This window comes from Gobio gobio (assembly GCF_949357685.1).
Source record: "Gobio gobio genome assembly, chromosome: 2".
Lineage (NCBI taxonomy): Eukaryota > Metazoa > Chordata > Actinopteri > Cypriniformes > Gobionidae > Gobio > Gobio gobio.
Window position 1 is genome coordinate 1832423 of NC_137098.1, and position 23491 is coordinate 1855913.

Genomic DNA, 23491 nt, shown 5'->3' on the forward strand with positions numbered 1-23491 from the left:
CACCACCAGGATGGTCCTGTCCATACCTCCCGGGGGGTCGGCTGCGCCCCTGCTCTCGTCTTCAGGCAGGAATTGCAGATCCGATACCCTCAGATTATGCCTACGGATGGGGCCTACGCCAAATTACTTTGTATATTATTAGCTTGCTGAGCTATTAATAAATGCACTGTTGTCGACATAATTCTCCAGAGTCTTTCCTGTAGAATTGCAACATTCACCCTCTGCGACTCCCACAGTGAATGCTTAGCCGCTTCCCTGAAAGGCATAATCAAGGAACTCACTCAGTGACCCTCGAGGACCATCACGGATGAATTTGCATTGTCCATAGCAAAAAAATCTATCAAAGCAAAGTCCGGGAGGTCAGTGATGTTAGCAATGTTCAAAAAGTCTCTGATGTGGTCCTCGAGTGAGTGAGTACTCCCGAATAAAGCACAGGAACCACTTTAGCGTAAAAGTCCAAGGACAGACACTGAGCACATGTGACATCAACACTAATGAAAGCACATTTAGTAGATACAGTGCATGTATACAATTTAATCAAATGTTCAAGTCACAGTTAAAAAGATCTCATTGTGTAGAGATATTATTTAGCCAAATGCTAAATTCTTAATCTTCATTTGCTTTAGTGTTTTGTTTAAAGAGATCAGCCTACCTCTTCCTAGTCTTTCTCCTTGGTGAAGGTCATCTCTGTGCACTTTAAAAACCAGCAACTCCGACTCAAAGCCAGGTGTACATGAATACCCCTCCGCATATTCACACAAAAATACCTGATTTGAAACAATATTAAATCTCTTTATGTAACATATACACTTGAAATATAAGGTTGTGATTAATATGATTAATTAATCACAAATTTTTGCCTTGGCACAAAATATCTTTCAAATGACATTAATTCTTTTCTCACTCGGACACAAACACAACCTAAACTCTATGTAATTACAGGACCAGTTTGCACATTTACATACTTATTTTCCAAGACTGTTAAACTTCAAAATCAAACGTAATGCAAAAATATATCTGCAAGCAGTAATTAATTATCGGGGCCAAGAACAAACACACGATAAGTCATGCCAACATGGCTGGGAGTATCTGACCAACTGCAGCAATGAGCAATTAAAGACATATTAAGATGATTTTAGGCAAATGGCTAAAAAAATCATAAGTACAATCATTAGTAATTTGATTTAATGGTTTATCACTTTTGACCAATAGGTGGCACTGTGACCGAATTATACATTTCAATTTTGGAAGAAAATCAAAACAGTGGACAGGAAGATTGGCCGATTATGGCAAAATTTGTATCTTTGTTCTTGGCATGACCCAAGGAATCATTTCAATAATTTAATCAATAGTTATTTGCATTTTTGCAAATTTAATTATAACATTTGACTAGTTTTGTAATGATGTGCCAATGCGTTAGTAAAATATATCATTTTACAACTAAATAAAAAATGGCCGATACGGGAAAAAAAATGGCCGATATGGCATTCGATTCGACATGCTGGACTGAATCTAAAGAGATTGGTTATGTTGGCCCAAGCGTTCAGAATTTATAAGCACAAATAGCCATTTCCCTCTCCTGACCACTAGGTGGCACGGCACTGAATATGTGCAGGTCGCCTCAGGTCATGGTTGTCATAACACATTAAATTTGGGCAGAATTCGCTAAAGTGTTGCGGAGATACAGCCTCACATAAATTTTTGCGGCCACTTTGTCAAATTATTTAGCATTTTATTCAAGAACGGTTTGACAAATCAACTTGAATTCCATACATTTTTTTCGGCATGGTCTGAAGATGATCTGGTTAGATTTTCGTGAAAATCTGAGCAACGGTCTAGGAGGATTTAAAAAAAAAGTAGGCATGGAATGTCATGGAATCAGAGGAAAAAATCATTTTGTTTCTTGCCCTTATGGTTCAAAAGTTATTAGCATAAACATGTGCAACTTTGAATACTGCCATAGACTCAAGTGCAGAAGTAGAAGAGCGTCAACGGATACAATAGCTGCCTACATCCCTTCGGCGCATGGCCCTTATAATCTGAATAATCCATGAATGATAGAGTTATGGAAGAATGACTTGATTTGATTTTTATAAAGTGTTTTGGTAATTTTAGTGCATTTTGGATGTGAAATGTACTGCTGTACCAAGCTAAAACTTTGTAATAAGAATTGTGTGAAGTTTTGAAAAAGTGACCTAAGTATTGACAAATTATGGTAAACAGGTTTGGCATGCTGTCCATTGTTAAATATTTGCTCTTATATCAAGATCAAACTTTTAATTTCATGCAGATATTTCGCAGCTGTTATTTATACCCCTTTTCCACCAAAGCAGTGCTAGAGCTAATTCAGAGCCAGAGCTAGTCCCAGTTCATAGTTGGTTCGACTGAGGAGCCTTCTAAGAACCGGTTTGCTTTTCCACGGGCTGAGAGCCACAACAGAGCCATGTCTTACGTCACTGTATACGTCTCATCTCTCTCAGCTACGCTAGCAAGGCAGCGGCAATGTTGCCAAGTATGTGGTTTTGCCGCGGGCTGTTTTTTCATGTCCGCGGGATGAAGCGACCCCAATTATGTGATATTTAGCCCCAGGAATGCGAATTTTAGTCCCAAAAAAACACATATTTTACCCCCAAATGTGATTTTTACTGGGGAATCCCCCCCTGGAACGCGATTGGGTTTGTTTTGAGTAGCAATTGGGCGGGTTTGTTGTGAAAACCTGGCAACCCTGGGCAGCGGGAAACACAAACACACCAGGCTTGTTCGAGATGCATCGTCACTGCGCAAACCGATCCACGTATGATATAAAAAAACGCATGAGTGAATCAAAAGCATAAGGAGTCATATGCTCTCGCTGGACTCGTTATCATACGGCGATCGGTCTCTGCACAGCACTGCTGCGAACAAGCCTTCCATCAACAATGCAAACGTTGCGTTACTATTCATTCACATGGCTTTACGATCCTACATCGGCATCAAAACACAACGCAAACACAGCGAATCCAACGCATTCATGCAGCTCGCCGTAATTTGTATAGACGGAGATTACAAACGAGCAGCAGCTGTTAGCTCCATTAGCTGCTATTTCAAAAATGGTGGATCTAAAGTTTGTGTTTGTCTTGTTGACTCCGCCCCCAGCGCCTGACGTAATCGGTTCTTACTTCTAGCCCTGTTCTAGCCCAGCAATGTTTTGGTGCTACTTAAGAACCACTTTTCCTGGCTCGGAGCTGGGGCTTTGTGTGTGGAAACACAAAGAACCGATTTGAAACTAGGCTCTGGCTCCGATCTAGCTCTGGCTCTGCTTTGGTGGAAAAGGGGTATTATTGAACACCTCTCTATCCTTCCCAGTGTCCTTGATGTTGCAACAGCTCTCAAGTTGTTACTTTACCTGTATCGGTTACAATTGAGAGAAAAGTTTAGAGAAAAGGCATAACCATAGTTTCAGAAATCATGTGTAAGCTATTATCAAAAATATATGTAGGCTATATAATTAATATATTTAGATTTTCATGTTTTTAGATTGAATGTTTTGGTCTGGGACAATGGTAAATCAATAAAAAGAAGAGGTAGTAAAAAGTTAATATGACCTTAATATAACAAAAGAACCAAAAAGCCTTTTAGTTTTTATAAAATCTACCCCTGGCAACATAAAAGTGACACATAATATAAAAATACAAGCGGAAGCAGCAACAAAACAGATGATTTTTTTTCCTTTTCTTTTTTTTTTTCCCTTATATGCTTGATATTGTCTTTTAGTTGAAGATGTCATGATTTTTAGCTTTTTAATATTTAACTCTACAACTTTTTAAAAACATATTAAAGAACATACATTTATAACGTCAAATAAAATCATCTTTTCATGAGATAAAAATAAAGATAAGTATTCTCTGAACATGATGAGCACTATCACACACTAATAAAGACTTGATAAAGTCCTACCTTACAGAGGAAAATAATAACTCCCAATCGCATCTTCATTGTGTCCATTTGAAGCAAAATGTCTCGAAAGGTCCTTCAGGTCTTACTTCCTTGTTGGTTTTTAAGACAGCACAACTATTTAATTGCTTGAGTTGCACAAATACCCTCACATGTGACATTTGAAATCATTTTAGGGGGCGGGGTTGTCTAAGGGTGTGGCATATGGAGTGATGTAAAGGGCTTTCAAATATATATTTACTAGAAAATAAATAACATTATTAAACTAAAAATTTTAACTTCCTACATTTCTCAGTGAGTGAAGGGTACAGTAGCAGTATTTCACAATGTAGTACAGTATTGTTATGACTTGAATGGACACAAGGAGGTCTGTGATATCTTCAGAAAGCTGTATCTATTAGCATTTTCAATAACCTCAAAGGTAGTTTCTGGGCTCAAAACAAAATACGTCCATAAAAAGTTTAAAAGTAACAAGTGTAACAGTGTTGTAAGCAGTAACAGTAATGGTGACACAATTATACATAATTTTAGCATTGTCTATACAAAACATTCTGGTCAAAACAGCAGTTTACGCTTTTCTTTCTCTTTTTTAACAAGAATCATTCTATACTGAAGTATTTTTCCAAAAATCTATCTACTGTCAGCATTAACATTGTAGCCCAAACTGTTATTCTCACCTTTTTTTTTCAGTTGCTGACACGCATTGGTCAAAACTGAAACCACTGTCACTTCACAAAGTCAGCGAAACAGAAGTCTGTGAGGATCAGCCCAAACCTTTATGGGGCCCTAAGCAGAATTTTATTTGCCGCCAATATGATTGACTATTGTCAATGCTTGATAATTCACACACTATAAATCTAACACACCCTTCATCAATTTTATTAGCTATAGCTGTGTTGCTTACATCAATGTCTTCCTGGCATGTTTTTAGCCCTCTACAGTTTTTAATTGTAACAGTAGCAAACCCACAAGAGTGCTCAGGTGTTCATTTGCACTTTAATATTCAAAGTCTTACAGTAAGTGGTATAATTAATGTGGTGTTCTGAAAAGTAGCTAAATAAACCAGCAGACAATGCATTTACTGCAAACAAGTCAATCAATTGAATTGCTTTTGTTAAAAAAAAAAAAACGTTTCAACGTGCAAAAGTGCAGAACAATTAACTACAAATAAAAGAACTTCAGATAAACATCTTTGCAAAAAACTCTGCTAGTCACCATTTCAAAACCTCATGCTTATCTCGTGTACTCGATCCTGTTGTGTGTTCACAAATCTCAAATGATGTCTCACGCACACAAGAGGTGTTAGTGAGGTGTTTACCTGTGGTCTGTCTGGGTCCCAGTATAGTGACGCTTTAGAGCATCGTCGTTTGGATGAGACATTAAACCAAGGCCCTATTTACCCCATTAAATACCCCATGGCACTTCATGTAAAGAATAGTGGTATGACCCTGATGTCAAGTCACTTTCATTTATATAGCACTTTTTACAATAGATAGTTTTAAAGCAGCTTTACAGTGATAACAAGAAATTAATGTAACAATGTTTTGGCTGCACAGCAGCTCTAGAAGAAAGCCATTGACAGGCTTAAGTAAGTTTTTGATTGATTTCTTTCCATTGAAAAGAATAATTAGTTATTAACTAAAAAAAAAAAAAAAAACCCAATGCATTCTGGCCGTTCATTTACACGACACCAGTGTGTTGGTGGCCTGAGAAATAGGTTTCCAAGTGCACGTTTTTGAAAGCATGCATAATACAGTATTTTTTGTAGTTCCGCGGATCTGTGTGAACATTGTCAAAACTCTTCACACATTCAGCAAAACAGAAGTCTGTACAGACCAAACTGTGAATAATTTTTCATTGCTTTCACACAACATGCATTTAATGACCACATCCAAAACCCATGAACTTTTTTGTTCCTCATACGCCATCACCTGAAAAACACTATATATGTGCAGCACATTTTTCAAATGCTATAGCTCACTGCTTTCAAAATAGTTAAAAACACATTCAAAACAAAGGCAAATGTCATTGCATTTCTATAGTACTTTTTTTTTTTTTTTAATGTAGAAAATCTGAGCAGAAAATGAAATGATAATAATTCCAAAAACAGCTAAATTCAATTAAATCATGACAACTCTCGGAGTGAAATAGATTCAACCAGCATTTTATTAGCATAGAGCATGGAATGTACATAGGCTTGATTTTGGCGGACGAGATCTGCTACGCTGCTGCTGCTGCTGCTGAGCAAATACATAATGTTCAGCTTAGTCAAGATAACAAGATGTAACCCCAAGCAGATCTCTACAGGGGGCGCTGTGGAGGGGGTGGGATTATCGGAGTTCTCATAATTGCGCAGCATGCGGATAGCTGCTAGGATACGGTATAAGTAAACCCACGTAGATGAGGAAGTACCTCCGATTGGTTGGTGTCATAGACAGGGCCGGCTCTGTAAATCTGGGGGCCCTAAGCAGGATAATTTTGGGGCCCTGCCTTGCAGTGAATAATGGAGTATTGCACTGCAAACCAGCAACTGTATACAATCTAACACTTACATATTTCATCTGTATATCTTTTAACATGATTGCCTACAATTATTTTACTGCTTATTAAAGTACACTCACTGAAACTGTAAAAGTAAAGATTATAGATTTGCAAATTTAAGGTCAATTTGTTGTAAAGAAATAAATATTAATAATTTAGCATTAACAATATATAGCTAACTTACTACATTAGCCATAGTGGTATGCGGCTCGCTATGCTCTACTGAAGCAGCAGTAGAGTCACCTCCTCCAGCTGTTGAGATTACAATATAATTAATAATAAATACAGTATGCAGAGTAGATAAAACACATTAATTTTAAATTAATATTAAAGTACAATTAGACAACATAGTGAATTATGATTATAAAACTAAATTTTTTATTGGCAAGAGGAGAAATTAGCTATGTTGAAGTTGCGCACAAAACTATTCAAAAGAAAGGCAGTGGGAAATATTTCCTTGTGTCATCTCTGGTGTCAGCCTCATGAAATGTTTCTCCACGACCACCAAAATATTTAAGAATGGCTCCTCCTGAGAAAGTGACATTTAGTTTTTTACAATTATGTTAAGGGTAAATTAAAAGAAATCCAATGTTAAATTATATTATTTAATTATTGGTTGATTAACTCTTACATACTGTTCATATTTTAAACCTTCACAGCATGGAGTGAGATATTTTTTACCTTTTATGATTACATACAGTAATACATTCACTGTAAAAAAAAAAAATCAGGTGCCCAATTGAAAATTTTCTAGTGAGCGATCACATCTAAAATTTTCAGTTGGCCAAATTTAATTTCTTGAAATTTAATTGAATTAAAATGCATCAATTCACATTAATTCAATTTGGCCAACTGAAAAATTTAGATGTGATCGCTCACTAGAAAATTTTCAATTGGGGACCTTTTTTTTACAGTGTTCTTTACTAAAATTTACCACAAATCCATTTTGCTTTTAGGTGTCTTGTATCGATCATCATTCAATAATGTTTCAGAGAGGACACTGTGTTTTCTTTAGGTTTAAATGGTCTGGGCGATTTAGCTTAACAATAGCCTAAATAAAATATTTCATAATAGTATATAGATTAATATTTATTAATAATCTTTAATTGCCTATTCAATTAAGACCATAAGAAAAAGCTTGTATTTAACCGCTTTATTTTAAACTTCATTTTGATTTTGACTGTCAAATGATTGCTCTCTCTTCCTATTACTTTCTTTCTCTCGAATATTCTTAAACTATTTTTTTATTGTAATAAGCGTCTATTGAGACAAAGATTTTTCGTTTTTTTCTTTCCCAGAACTAGTGTAGGTCATGTAACGTTAACTGTTAAAAAGAAAATACATTCACAGGAGGTGGGTCTGTCTCTACGCGGTCTGTAGCCCAGAGCTGGGGCCGACGGCTGGACCATAGCGCAAGCAATGTTGATTCAGCATAATAGACGGACAGCTAACGTTATGCTGCGTTCACACCAAACGCAAATAGAGTGTCTGGCGCGAGTGATTTGATTTCAATGTTAAGTCAATGGAAAGGCGCGTTGACGCTAGGCATGTGCCGGTATCAAATTTTCATGTTGCGATTAATTGCTGAAGCTTTTATCACGGTATACGGTATTATCATGATATTGAAAGTGGTGTCATACTACAACAGGTTAAATCACTTTCTTATAACAAAAGAACCAAACATTTAAATACAGTAAAGCAACACACAAAAATGTATAAAGTAAACAAATATTTAAAACAGATTAAAGTGCAAAAGAATTATAAAGAACAATAGGTATGCTGAAATGTACATTTAACTAAGATTAATACATGCTTTAGAAGTATTTTTCATTGTCAGTTTGTTAATGAATGAACTAATGTTAAATACTGGAGCCTTAAAGTGTGTGTGATTGAACAACAGTCAGAACATATTCAAACAATATCTAGGGCATGTAATTTAGTCCAGATTAAAATATAAAATGCAAGTTTGAAAATGAATAGCCTTAAGTCTTTAAGTATTATGTATTAGGTTATGTGATTACTGGGGAAACGGCTGCATTTCTGCTGTTCCGTTAGCGCCCTCTGCTGTCAAAGAATGAATGTGCACTTCAGCGTGTCTCCTCATCCCGCCATGTGCTCGGCTCATGCACGGTCTATTTACATCAGTGCGTGTTCCTCTTTGACGTGTTGTTAATTTTAAACGGTTGATGGGTAAAGTATTCTTAAAATTCATTCTAAAAATCTGAATTATTAATAATAAATAATTATTCACGGTATTTTGAAGTGCCCACGATAACAATATTGTGCATGTTCATTATTGCGGTATATCGTATTACCGTTTACCGGCACATGTCTAGTTGACGCGCGTCTAGAGGTCCCGCGGCGCGGAAGGCGCTTTTCGCACGGTGCCAATGACGCGAATTGAGCGTCTTGCGTGATAAACTGCGGCGACGCTGGCGAGTGCAATCTGTAGTTAGGGGGCCCCCTAGTGGCGGCGGGGCCCTAAGCAGCCGCTTAGTTCGCTTATAGGGAGAGCCGGCTCTGGTCGTAGAACTGAAAGAACCAATCGATGATTAATAGAGTTTCATGACTGAACTTTGTATTTCAGCTGAAAGTCTACTCGGTTGTTCTGTTTTAAAGGGCATATTGCAGGTTAGAGACTCCAGTGAGTCAATGTATAGAAAAATAATGTAGGAACTAGATTTTCTTTAAAATATACTAATAAGGCTTTTGGAGTCGTTTTTGTGAGAATTTTACTTCCGCATCTAAAAAATGACAAAACCGGACGTGACATAACGATAGGGAGTGCGGTTAATCTCAACGATAGGAAAACAATGGATCGCAATGACAGCTCGGACGCTGAGGACATTATAAATGTTTATTAATACTCATATGGCAGACCACAGCCATACAATTATGACACACAATTAGGGACAGACCAGGATTAGACAGAACAACGATTACAGGAGACAGATTGAGTATTTATGTGAGGAGAAACAGTGGAGAACAGCGGCAGGTGTCTCAGAGAGAGACCAGTGTTAGCTAGATAAAGCTAGCTAACTATATGATCACTGTGCTCAGATCACAACACTGTACTGATTATTATCATGTATCAGGCAATAGCAAAGCTGGTAACGTTGTCATCTAGTAGGTTATTGATTTACTTACCAATAACAGAAACTTATAGGCTTGACCGTCAGGAAAAGTCACTCTCGTTAATATCCGTTCACACTAAGTTATGTGATATAACGTTAGCGGTTTCTCATCGCGACTGATTTGGTAACTTACAAGGCTCACGCCACGGTGCACAGTTCACGTTTTCTCCGAGCTACATCTCTGACGGATCCGGGACCGTCACATCTCCCGCCGGCCGCCGAACCACAGACAGTAACGTTGTGTTATTGTGTTTAGCCTTTATTCATTAATTCTGTATTATGGGTTTATTTCGTGCCGATTCACCGCTAGTGTGAGGATGTATATGACGTTATGAGTATGCATTTGAGTGAACTTGAATGTGCATACATGGCATGAATAAAATATCACATAATTCAGAACTTTTTTCGAAAAAGTGTGAGACTGTATTCATTTGTGTTAATGTACATACTTTGTATTCATTAATGTAAACACGACGGCAAAGAAGCATCGCGTGTGGATGTTTATTCATCCTTAGGCAAGCTACACACCAGCCGCGCCGAAAGCACATGCTAGAAATAGAACTGTTGCGACACGCAAGAGTGTTGGAAGCGTTTCCAGGCAAAATAGAATAGGAAAAGCTGTTTGTCATTTTGACACGAATACATATTACTAAATGACATTTTTATGTGTGAAAGTCCCTAGGATTTGACATAAATGCAGATATAATTGTAATAAAAAAAAAAATGATACATTATCGATTTTCAAATATTGCACCTGCCAATGCAGAACAAAATATTTTGTAGCCTATTCGGCCGTCAATACTGCCGAGTGCTGACGTTGTCTTTGCTGTATCAGTAGGCTATATATTTATTTATATATTTTATGTTTAACATGAAGTATAGGCCTTCCACTACGTCACCTAGCAGCAGCAGCGCCGCGTCAGACACGCTTCTGGTGTGCAAAGACACAGAAAACGCCACGCAGCTGAAACGCAACAGAAACGCCCCGCTTGCAGTGTGTAGCCGGTCTACAGATAGAAAACGCCACGCTCACGTCATGCAGCCAGTGTGTAGCCGGCCTTACATGAGTATAACAATGTTTGACTCCATCATAATCGCCGGGATGATAATCCTCCGGTCTAAAGCACTATACACACCACCGTGTGTTTTGAAGCAGATGCGCGAAGGGAAGTCCCGTTTCTTCACCTGCACAAAACGCCACCATGCAGAATTCCTAACTTATTTTTTTTTTTTAGGAAACCTGTGGACTCGATGCCCTGACAGGCTGGATAATAATTTACCATGACAATGATAAATTGGAATAGAAAAACTACCGAAAATACACAGACTCTACTGAATACCAACCTATTCTGCACTGAGCCAACACAGAGCTCGGCGAACCACTCCCTCTCGTGACGTAATATGACGCGACGTTGAAAAAAAAAAGCGCTTTTTCCAAGCGGCCAACGAAATGGCCTCTTTATCTTCTAAATTTATGCTCTTATGTCTTTTTAAAACATTTTAAATCCTACACTACCTTTTCATATGGTATTTTCATACAAGGTTATATATTAATCTAAAAAAAAATGTAACCTGCAATGTGCCCTTTAAGGCCCTGATATACTTCAAGTGAAATCGAAGAATAAACTGGTGTGTCGTCATTTCGAACAAAATCAGGCCAAAATGAAGTTTGTTGGCAGTTCAAACCAATTTACCAAAGGTAACTTTCTGGAAAAGTTTGTTCTGGCTGGAAAACACCTTCAAACTACCATTGGTCTGTGATGATTGCATAATAAAGGCTGATTTATGTCGACGTGCAGTTACACATGCAGAGGGTATAAATGAAAATTGACGCGTAGCCCACGGCGTAGAGGCTACGGCGCAGGTCCGACACAAAGTATAAATCAGCCTTTATCATGCAATCACAACAGACCAATGGTAGTTTGAAGGTGTAGTTTTCCACAGAAGAGAGGTGCAATAAGTTCATGACCTTTTTTAGGAACAAAGTAGACAACATCCACTTACATCTTTCTAGCACCTCCGCTCTGCCTGTCCCGACTGTTGATCCACAGCCTGGGACTTTCCAACATCTCTGCTGCTTCTCCATCATCACACAGTGCGAGGTTGAGGACATCAGAAAGATGAAACCCTCCACCTGTGCACTGGATCCTTTTCCCACAGCCTTGGTAAAATCTAACCTCTGTGTCTTAAGTCCCCTTATAACCAAGATCATTAATCATTCGCTCCAGGCTGGCCATGTTCCTTCATCACTCAAAACGGCTATCATCAGACCACTTCTTAAAAAACCCACTTTAGACCCAGATATTACTGACAACTAGAGACCCATCTCCAACCTTCCATTCCTCTCTAAGGTGCTGGAAAAAGTTGTTGCTGCACAGCTTCAGGTCCATTTAAAACAAAACAATCTGTATGAGAAATTTCAGTCTGGTTTCCGCACAGGACACAGCACAGAAACAGCTTTGGTCAGGGTCACAAACGACCTTTTGATGGCGGCAGATGCCGGTTCCCTATCCTTTCTCGTCCTGCTGGACTTATCTGCAGCTTTCGATACGGTTGATCATAACATCCTCCTTCACCGTTTACATTCCACCATCGGGCTCTGACACTGTCCACAACTGGTTCTCATCGTATCTCACTGGGAGAACTGAACATGTTGCGTTGGGAGAAGCTACATCCCTGTCTCACAGCGTCATCTGCGGTGTCCCTCAAGGCTCAGTGCTCGGCCCCATCCTGTTCATCCTCTACATGCTCCCCCTCGGCCGTGTCATCAGCCGGCATGGGATTTCTTTTCACTGCTATGCTGATGACATTCAACTTTACCTTAGGACAAATTCTTCCCCCTCTGCTGACCTCACTCCATCCACTTTGATCACTTGCCTGGATGAGATAAAGGCGTGGATGAAGCAAAACTTTCTGCAGCTAAATAGCTCCAAGACTGATGCAATCCTAGTCGGCACTCCACTTCAGGTATGGAAATCCGTTATCACCAGCATTGCTTTCTTTGATCAGGACATTCCACTTTCTCCATCAGTCACCAACCTGGGGGTCAGAATGGAATCCCAACTTACTTTTGAAGCTCACATCAAACATCTGTGTAAGACCCCCTTCTTCCACCTCAGAAACATTGCCAAACTTCGTCCCTTACGAACACTGGCAGATGCGGAGAAGCTTGTCCACGCCTTTGTCGCCTCCAGGCTGGACTACTGCAATGCACTCCGTATCGGGATCCCTGGAAAAAATCTCCAGAAGCTGCAATGTATTCAGAACAGCGCTGCTAGGATCCTGATGAGGGTGCGCAAATACGACCATATCACCCCCATTCTCAAATCACTCCACTGGCTTCCTGTCTCGTTCAGGATTGAGTATAAGATCTCCCTCCTCACTCATCAATGCAAACATGGTGACGCACCCACCTATCTCAAGGAACTCCTCACCACACAAACATACACACATAACCTCCGGTCTGTTTCAACATGTCTTCTTAAAACTCCCACGACCAAACTCTGTACTATGGGAGATCGGGCCTTCTGCTCAGCAGCCCCTCGTCTGTGGAATGCTCTCCCTGACCACTTGCGGATCCCATAGACTGTTGATGTTTTTAAATCTGGTCTTAAAACCCACCTTTTTAGCAGAGCTTTTGATTAATTTGTTACTTTTATTTTTCTGTTTAATTTATTCTTATTTATTTTATTTTTTTGTTTTAAATCTGTAGCACTTTGAGGTTTTGTTTAATGTAAAGTGCGTTACAAATAAAATGTATTATTATTATTATTATTATTATTATATGTTTAGGGAGCTGGTGATGGTTGAACTGACCAGGCTGCCTGTTTTTCTGTGGGGACTGGACGAGGATGACACCCTTGGCTTTTAACCTCCTGAATTTTGAAATTGGAACATTTTAAAAACAGAATCAGATTAATGGTTTCTACAAGGGAGAAGGAACAGGCAGGTTCAATGAAGCGAATTGTATCCTTGTCCAGGCCCAACAGGAAGCGGTGCATCTGGCCAGTTCACCAAAGATGATAGCTCAGCAAACTCCTCCACGTACCTCTCCAGCGGGCGACCATCTTGCCTGAGGCCCCACAGGCGATCCACCACCGACGTGCATCCAAGAGGGGACACGAGAGAGATAAGGGTGTCGAAGGTATCCATCTTTTGAATGGAAGTCCTGGCAGTTTGGGTCCATTGTTCTGTTACGGTCATGTGGTGCAGCAGAGAAGAGGAGATCCAGGGCTTCCATAAAGACGGGTTTTAATATACAACTGAATACAGAACACACACACGCACGCACGCACGCACGCACGCACATACGCACGCACGCACGCACGCACGCACGCACGCACGCACGCACGCACACGCACGCACGCACGCACGCACGCACGCACGCACGCACGCACGCACGCACGCACGCACGCACGCACGCACACACACACACACACACACACACACACACACACACACACACACACACACACACACACAGTATAACATTTGACAAAGGACAAGGAGTGCAGGGAGTGAGTACAATATAAAGGAGTGCTAGATGACGAGGACCAGGTGCATGGAATCCGGGGAGAGTGGGAGAGATGATGAGGAAGGGAGTTCAGGTGTGAGAAAGGGAGGATCATGGGAAATGGAGTCTGGGACAGGCGTGGATTGTGACAGGTATGGCTTAAAAATATTTTTTTTGGAAATATGGATCGGGTTGGTGGGGAAAGAGGACTGGTTCAGAAAGGGAGAATGTGGTGAGGACAAAGGAGAGGAAAACCAAGAGTGGTGTTCGCTGATGCAATACAAGAGGGAGTTAACTAGTTAACCAAGGTTCAAAACAAGTAAAAAAATATAAACATGAACTTACCAGCAGTTAATCTCCTCCTCGAACGAATGACTTTGGTAGAGCATTTGGGTTGGGTGCTCCTGCACAGAGGTTTCCCTCTCTCAGTCTGCAAGACAGAGGCAGCCACAGAGTCCATGCCGGAGCCAGGGCCAGCCACCATATCAGTCCCAGAGTCTCTGCATGCTGTCCAGTTCTCTCCCAAGTCCCCACCCTCAAAACAACACCTTCTCTGCCAGTCCCGTCCGGTTGTTTGGATGCTCTGGTTCCTTCCAAAGACCTTCCCCTGTTCCCATCCAACTTTCTGGTTCCAGTCCAGTCCCCTGGATCCGCCACTGGCATCATCCAGCTCTTTAGCTCTGCCCCCACCGCTAACTCAGTGCAACTCTCTGGCTTCGCTTTGGGCTTCCCAATCCCCATCTCGGCACAGTGTTATAGAGTCCACTGCTTCACCTCCAGGCCCATGTTTCCACCTTGGCCTGTCAGCCCTAGGACTCCTCTGGGCTCCTTCGTCCCTCTGGCTAAGCCTCATCAAGTCGTTGCTCTGCCTCCACTACGGACTTCTGGGTCTCCGCCTGGGCCTCAAACCTCCATTTCCTCCTTTTCTCCGGCTTCCCCATCATCGTTGCCCCGGTCTGCCGAGCCCACCTGTCCACCTATATGTGTCAGAGCAGTTATGACAATAGAACCATCATAAAATATGTAGATGATTCTGTTATTGTTAGTCTGCTTCAAGGAAACGAGATTAGCCATGGCCCAGTTATTGATGATTTTGTACACTGCTGTGAGGAATCTTACCTCCAGCTTAATATATCAAAACTAAAGATATGCTAATTGATTTTAGCACATGAATGAAGCTACTTTAATTATAGGTCAGACTATTGAGACTGTGCAGTCTTATTTTTTTTTAGAACTTTGAGGCTAACTGTGAAGCGGTGTGTATAAAGGGCCACCAACGTTTATATTGTCTAAGGAAACTTTCACACTTTCATATTGACTGAATGATAATGACAATGTTTTATCATGCTTTTATTGAGTCAGTTTTGTCCTTTTCCTAGGTGGCATGGTTTGGTCATACATCCTTAAAAGCAAGAAATTCCTTAAACCAGATCGTTAAATGGTCTAGTCGGTTGGTTGGAGAGTCACAGTTGTATCCAGCATCCCTGTATACTAGACAGTTACAGAGGATGGCTACCTCTATTTTAAATGATGACTACCACCCTTTGCGCAGTGGGTTTAAGCTTCTTCCCTCTGGACAGAGGTTTTTAGTCCCAAGACGCAGAACAAAGCGATATAAAAGCAGCTTTATTCCTGCTCTTTTAACAGTGTTGAATAATAAATAGGGTTTTTTCTGTGTATGTATGTTTATATAGGTATAGGGATATGTAGATATGTAGGGATGTGTATTTGTATATGAAGGTACAGGTTTATATACTAAGTCTTGAGTGGTGGAGCCTTGATCACATGTATTATGTAAAAATTATTATTACTATTATTTATTTTTTTCTTCTTTGTTTTTTTGTTTGTTTTTTGTGATACGGATGCCTTTTACTCATTATGTCATCATCATACTACAAACAAATTTACCTGCGGGTATCAATAAAGTAACCTAACCTAACCTAACCTAACCTCAGTCCTGTGAGCCAATGGCTCCACCTTGGGCTTCCAGGCCGTGGGTATCTCCCTGGTCCATTGGCCTCTCAGCTCCATCTGGGTCTCCATCACTTTTGGCTTCGCCTCCATCAGTCAGTCCCTAGGTTCCGTCCAGACCAGCCAAAGTGATACCCTTCTTTGTTGTGCGATTTTTATAGCCATTAAATGTGACATTCTCTGCATGCCTTACCTTCGGTTGCAGAAGCAGGTCTAAGATTTTCCACTCCCTTTCAGAAGCGCAATGCTGGATTCTCATCAACAATGACAGACTCCCTTACGTCCTCCACCTTCTCGATGACTTCCCAAATGTCACACCTCCATCTGCACCACCACGGTCAGGGCTCTTTACTCTCATCGAAGTCTTCACTGAACTATCAGAGGAGAAAATCTCCAGGCCTGGCACCTCCATCAAGTTATTAGGCATCAACCTTGACACAATCTCCTTCCAAGTATCTCTACACCCTACAAAAATCCATCGAATCACACTGCTTAAAGCAAAAGTTACTAGCCTTTCTAGACCACCTCCATTTTGCCATCCTGATAGTCCTTCAAGGGAAATCTTTCTTGTCCAACATTGTCAAAAGCAGCGGCCATCCCTTCTCTCCATAAACAGCATTGAATTTTTCTACAATGATTACGGCAGTAGTCCCGATGACAATCAATTGTACACCAATGAAGCACCCATAGGCTTCGGTGGCTATTACGGTGGACACTGATTTGCCTCCATATGGTCCCCAGAGTTCAGTTCTCTCACCTCACATAATAGCCGCCATCCTTGAATGGGCATGAATAGTCTAGAAAATCAATATTCATCAACTCAGACAGTGCAGCAGTAGTAGAAATCATAAACATAAGCATATCACGTTCAGCAGCAATCATGCAATTCATGTGCAGGCTCACTCTAATTTTCAACACCAGTTTCTCCTCCGAACTGCTCACAAAAATATTTATTTGATGTTATTTGGAAAATTGTATACACCCTTACTTTTTTTATTCAGAATGTTATCCTAACATCAAAAAAGGCAATCAAGGCAATCCAGAAAACAATCAAAACCATAGAACATAAAACCCAAACACGCTCAAAATGGAGTTGGTGGTCCAGTAGGTTAAACCATGGAACTGATATGAAGAAGGTTGCTGGTTCGATCCCAGTGGTTACCACCAGTGTGTCCTCGAGCAAGGCACTTTACTCCATGTTGCTCCAGGGGGATTGTCCCTCCAATAAGGCCACTGTAAGTCGCTTTGGATAAAAGCATCTGCCAAATGCATAAATGTAAAAGTAAATAACACTAACAAAACGTCAAGTGTGAGTGAGTGAAAACACAAAGCTTATATAGCCAAACATAAACTAATCACACACAGGTGGAAATAATAAACCCACAATGAGTCCAGGCAAATCTTGAAGCAAGTATTTGTGACATCTTGACAGCTGACATTTAACTGGAAATGCCCATGCATATAGTGAATTGTAAGTTTCTTTGTTTCTCACATATCCGAAAGAACCAGTTCGTGGAAAAGAATCAGATTCCCCTGACTGACCACACGCATGTCAAAGTAGTTCTGCTGCGTTCAATATTTCTCTACGGATTTCTTCTCATATCATATCATAATATCATGCATTCTTTGGTGAAATACGCAAACATTTAAATGACAACTATGAAGAATTTAAATATTCGAACGGAAGAATTCCCACCCCGGCAGAAGGATACAGTCTCTTCTGCACACAGTGGCACAGATGAACATTTCCTGCGGCTTATTTGACTGGGTGAATCTGTGTTTTCATGCTAAAGGTTATACAATTATAGGTGTCAATTCAGGTTTATTTAAAATAGTCTTATATTCAGAAGGAGAAAGCATTCAGAATGCTTGTTCTGGGAAGTTGTGAGAAAGTCATTACACTTAAAATGATTTCATACCTCAAATAAAAGACACTTTTTACTTTTTCACTACAGCTGATATTTCTCATGGCAGGTTATTTTTAAGTCAGTTTCTGTATAGGCACATATCTCTTCCGGATTCAAACATCTATTTTTCAAACATTTCATTTAAATAATGTTTGTACAATACACCGTTTTACTCCTTTCACTACAGATAATAGACGTTTCATTCACAGGAACTGCCATTCATAATGCAATTACTAAAAAAATTTCATTAGCATCAATCAGTTTAATAAATTTTCTATAATTTAATCAAACTGTTCTTAATGGTTAATCATTTGGTACACCCACAGACGTCTGTAGATAACAACTGAAATGTTAGATAGATGAAACCATAAACATGAGCCTGTATTACTGTACCATCTTTATTTCTAAGACAAGGCTGATTTAAAACGTGTACGGTCTCTTGCATTGTTTGTTACTGAATGATCTGATTGTTAAAAGTTACAGGACAACATGATCAAATAACAAATGTAGGCTGTTAGACGTGTTTGAAGCTTTTACAGATACTACTGGTTTTTAAAGTCAATACTGCCCTCTTCTGTTGGTTTTGTAGAACTGTACCAAACAAACACACACACACACACACACACACACACACACACACACACACAGCATTTATATATGCGTGTGTTCCTGGTAAAAAAAAAGACATTTTTTGTCCCTAAAATCTTACCGATGTTTTTTGAAAATGTGAAAACTCCTGTAGTTTTGTGTGATGGGCAGGTTTAGGGGTAGTGTGTTTGTGTGTGTGTGTGTGTGTGAGTGAGAGAGAGAGAGAGAGAGAGAGAGAGAGAGAGAGTGTGTGTGTGTGTGTGCGCGTGTGTGTGTGTGTGTGTGTGTGTGTGTGAAAGCAATGAAAAATTATTCACAGTTTGGTCTGCACAAACTTCTGTTTTGCTGAATGTGTGAAGAGTTTTGACGACTAAAAATGCTGTATTATGCATGCTTTCAAAAACGTGCACTTGGAAACCTATTTCAAGGGTTGCGTTCTCAGGCCACCAAAACACTGTTGTCGTGTAAATGAATGGCCAGAACGTATTGTTTTTTTGGTTCCCTTTCGAGGGAACTCGCACCGGAATTTGGGGACGCTCCCTTAGCAACAGCGTGTCTGAAGTATGAATGAAACTATTCCAATCCTGATTGGTGTTGCGTCATGACGTAGTATGTGACAGCATACCCGGAAGATACATCAAGGGGGCCGGCGCATAGTAATGTTAGCTTTCGCTCTTCAGCATAAGTGCTCTGTGTATGCAAACTGTCTGTCTATTTGGTGTTGTTTGTCACAAAAAAGAATATATATATAAAAGTGAAATTGTGATAAGCTGCCGCTCAGGGTGCTTCGCTCGCGGATGGCCGTGTTCGACGAGGCCGGCCAGCCTCGGCGGATGCGGCGACGCCAGTCATGGGGCTCACAGATGGACGTGTCAGCGAGACTTGGGACTGCTGAGGCATCTTCCCAGTCTTCGTCTGACAGTTCAGATGTTCTCCCTCCCCGTGTGGAAGCCAGCGTTGCAGTTTCTTCCCCCGGGGTGGAGGACCCGATGCTTGAGGGGTCTGATTCTGAGGAATTAGACGTGTTCAGCATCGAGGCAGTTGAAGTTATAAGGAGAGCTCGCCACTTCATAATGCAAGATTCAATTACGGGTTATGGGTCTGCAATTAAATTGACACATGCGATCAGTGTGCATGTTATAGTGGTTGGGTTCGAGGCATGCAGTCAGCTTGTGAGGGTGCTGGCTGTTTTCATTGAGAAATATCTCGATGTGTACAGCCGTGCGCCTTTCGGGTTTTTCAGCCTCGCGCCTGTTGACTTTCTTCTCAAGGGTTTAAAGCCAATTGTATTATAACTGCCTCAGCAACGTGTAGATTACGAGAATGTATAAATACTTATTAAATCAGTATCGTCTGGTGATTATGGCTGCATTTATTTCTAAGGAATTAAATGGCATATTATCTGACTTTGATAAGTTAGACATTTTAAATCAGCCTGTCATCCAAAGCGTGTTTCACTTGTCTGAATTTTCATTTAAGATGGGAGCATAACATGCATGGGCAGTTCCTGAGGGGGCTGCTTTCATGCATTGTGAGGTTTGCTCCTCCTCAGAGCCCTCAGGAATTTGATGTTGTTTTCGCCGCCTTGTGGCCTGCGGGACACATCAGTTTCCAGCAATTGCTAACTGCAGTGTCCGCCCCAGTTGTTGCGGCCCTGTCGAGCTGATCCCTTAGATGAGGCCCCTGCTGGCCAGCCCCCTCTCCCCAGAAGGAGCGATCGCAGTCGCCTCCCCTGTGGAGCTTTTGGGAATCGATGCTGTGCTTGTGCCGTCTAGTACGCTTCGGGCCACATTGATTTCCTGCGAACGCATGCTACTCCATCCGCCTCTAGAAAGACCTGCGGCTGGCAGCGAATGTGTCCGCGCACTGAGAATCATTCTCGACTGCTCCCTGCCGGTCAGCCGCTTCAGGGGGTCGTGGGTGAGGCTAAGTGGACACCCGAAGCCAGCCTCGAGAGGCTAATCTGCATGGGACTGCGACTGTAGAAAAGGGGATACAGACTGCAGTTCAGTTACCTTCCCCCAAGGTTCAATGGGGTGGTCTGGACGGCAGTGGTCCCTGGGCAGGTTCGGGTAATGGAACAGGAAGTTCACTCCCTGTTGGTATGGAGGCCACAGAACGTGCTCCTCCGTCAGACAGGGAGTCCGGGTTCTACAGCCGGTACTTCATAGTTCCTAAGAGGGATGGCGAGTTATGTCTTTAGATCTGAGGTACTTGGATCATTCTCTGAGGAGATTCAGATTCAAGATGCTTACAATTCCTCGATCGTGATTCAGATCCAGTCTGAGGACTGGTCTGTCACGATGGATCTAAAGAGGGCATACTTCCATGTATCCATCCTTCTGTGTCACATGAAATTCCTGAGGTTCGCTTTCTGGGGCGAAGCGTACCAATATTGGGTTCTTACATATGGCCTGGCTCTTTCCCCTCGCATGTTCTCGGGTGCATGGATGCAGCTCTGGCTCCAACTGAGTCTCTGGGGCATCCGTGTGCTGAACTACATCGACTGGGCTCCTATTGGCCCAGTCGCGAGTAGCAGCAGTTCGGCATTGGGGTGTTGTCCTTGGCTGCTCTCAGTGCTTGGGATTGAGACTCTACACGCAGTAGCGTGTTGATGCCTTCTCAGAGAACAGTGTTCCACGTTGTGGGCACAATTGTCTCCCGAACGTATCGAGTCCATACGGGCGGTGGTCTCTAAAATGAAGCTGGGCCACATCATCACTGTGAAGCAGTTTTAAGGACTGCTGGGGCTCATTGCGGCTACGTCCAACAGAATATCTCTTGGCTTGCTGCACGAGACCCCTACAGTGGTGGCTGGGAATCAGGGGGTTTTCCTCGAGGGGAAAACCATTCTGTATGATCAGGGTACCGCGCAGATGCCTTTGTTCCCTCATCATATGGAAGAGACCTTGGTTCCTGTCCCGGGGGCCAGTGCTGGGAGCATCATGTTGCCGGAAAACCGCTTCAACTGATGCCTCCCTCACTGGTTGGGATGGGGTCATGGACAGCCGCTTTGCGAGAGGTCCGTGGGAGACCCAGCATTCCTCCTGGCACGTAAATTGCCTGGAAATGCTGGCAGTCTACAGAGCTCTGATGAGCTTTTTCATGGACCTCCGCGGCCGCCATGTCCTGATACGAACAGACAATGCATCTGTAGTTTCATATCTGAATCATCAGGGGGGTCTGAGGTCACGCCCTCTATGCAGATTGGCTCACCAGACCCTCCTGTGGTCCCTGGGCAAACCCACTAGGGTTGGTTGCCATGATGCAGACGTGGCCGAGGCTGTGTCTGTATACATATCCCCTAATCACTCTGCTCCCGGGAGTCTTGGAGCGGGTCAGCCGATAAGGGATCAGCCTACTCTTACTGTAGTAGCACCCTGCTGGCCGACCCGGGTATGGTTCTCAGACATTGTAGCACTGTTAGACGGTCTCCCGTGGCAGGTCCCTCTGAGGAGGGATCTGCTGTCTGAGGCAGGGGGCACAATATTTCACCCCCGCCCAGAGTTGTGGGACCTCTGGGTCTGGCCCCTGAGGGGGCCCGGTACCTAGAGGCTGGACTGTCAGCAGATGTTGTCGAGACCTTGCTCAGCTCCAGGGCTCCTTCCACCAGGAGGTTGTACAGGGTGTCTGGGGTTTGCCCCTGGCAGAGTTAAGGCCATCTTACATCCTAAGCCGGGCTAAGCCAAGGTGCCATCTAGTGTGGCCAGGTCATTGGTTCTTCAGGCATTCCATCCTCCGCCTCACGTGACGGCGGAAAAAGTGAGACTTCACCTTCTCTACCCAGTCAGAGCTCTTAAAATATATTTGGAGAAGTCTGCGCAGTGGAGGAAATCAGAACAGCTGTTAGTGTGCTTTGGTTCACCCAAGAAAGGGCTGTCTGCTTCGACTCAGACAATCAGCAACTGGATTGTCCAGGCTATAGCCACGGCTTATCAGGTGTGCAATTTGCCTTCACTGATGGCCGTGAGGGCTCATTCCACCAGGGGCATGGCCTCCGCACACTTTCATTAGATTTTACAGCTTGCACCTCCCTGCGACGCCCAGCGCTAGGGTGCTCAAGTCCTAGATGTGCCTGCTCTCCAGCTTCACACTAGGGCATGCACGACCCTCGGTGTGGCCTAGTGGGTACTTGTTCCGACGCAGTGCGAGTTCCCTCAAAAGGGAACGGCTCGGGTTATGACTATAACCCTTGTTCCCCGAGAAAGGGAACGAGCAGTGCGTCTCCTCGCCATACCTCATCACGCCTGGAGCGCATGCTTCATCGCGATAACTGACATTACTATGCGCCGCCCCCCCTTATGTAGCTTCCGGGTATGCTGTCCCCAAATTTGTCATTCCGACGCAGTGCTCGTTCCCTTTCTCTGGGAACAAGGGTTATAGTCATAACCCGAGCCGTTTTCTTTCACCTGAACCATTGTTTTCACATTGGCGTGAAAACGTCCCTCAAGTTAATAACTAATGATTTTTTAAATGGAAATGAATCAATCAAAAACTTACTTAAGCCTGTCAATGTCTTTCTTCTAGAGCTACTGTACAGCCAAAACATTGTTGCATTAATTTCCTGTTATCACTGTAAAGCTGCTTTGAAACTATCTATTGTAAAAAGTGCTCAGTTTAATGTCTCATCCAAAGGACGGTGCTTCTGCAGCATCATTAACCTGGGGCATTAGGACCCAGATAGACCACAGGGTAAACACCACACTAACACCTCTTGTCCGAGTGAGACATCATTATGAAGTTGGACTACTAGGGATCTAGACCGTTATTTTAAAGTGAAAAACATCCTTTTTCACTTTAAAATAATGGTCCAGGTGGGTTATTACAGTTTAGCCAACATATACTTACATGTTTATCACTGTTAGCAGTGGTTTATGAAACTTCAAAGGGTTTACTGTAAAATG

General features: G+C 42.0%; 1 protein-coding gene across 1 annotated transcript in view; it reads right to left on the reverse strand.

Moving 5' to 3' along the window:
• LOC307139566 (cadherin-1-like) overlaps positions 1-4069 on the reverse strand; it is a gene marked incomplete at its 3' end in the record, with an annotated part of 29243 nt that extends 25174 nt beyond the window's left edge. Inside the window, exons 1-2 of the mRNA XM_079838575.1 lie at positions 3937-4069; positions 653-767 (exon numbers count right to left, since the gene is read on the reverse strand). Coding sequence (XP_079694701.1) covers positions 653-767; positions 3937-3984 — 163 coding nt within the window. The 5' untranslated portion in view covers positions 3985-4069. The remainder of the gene's footprint in view (positions 1-652; positions 768-3936) is intronic.
• Between the last annotated feature and the right edge of the window lie 19422 nt (positions 4070-23491).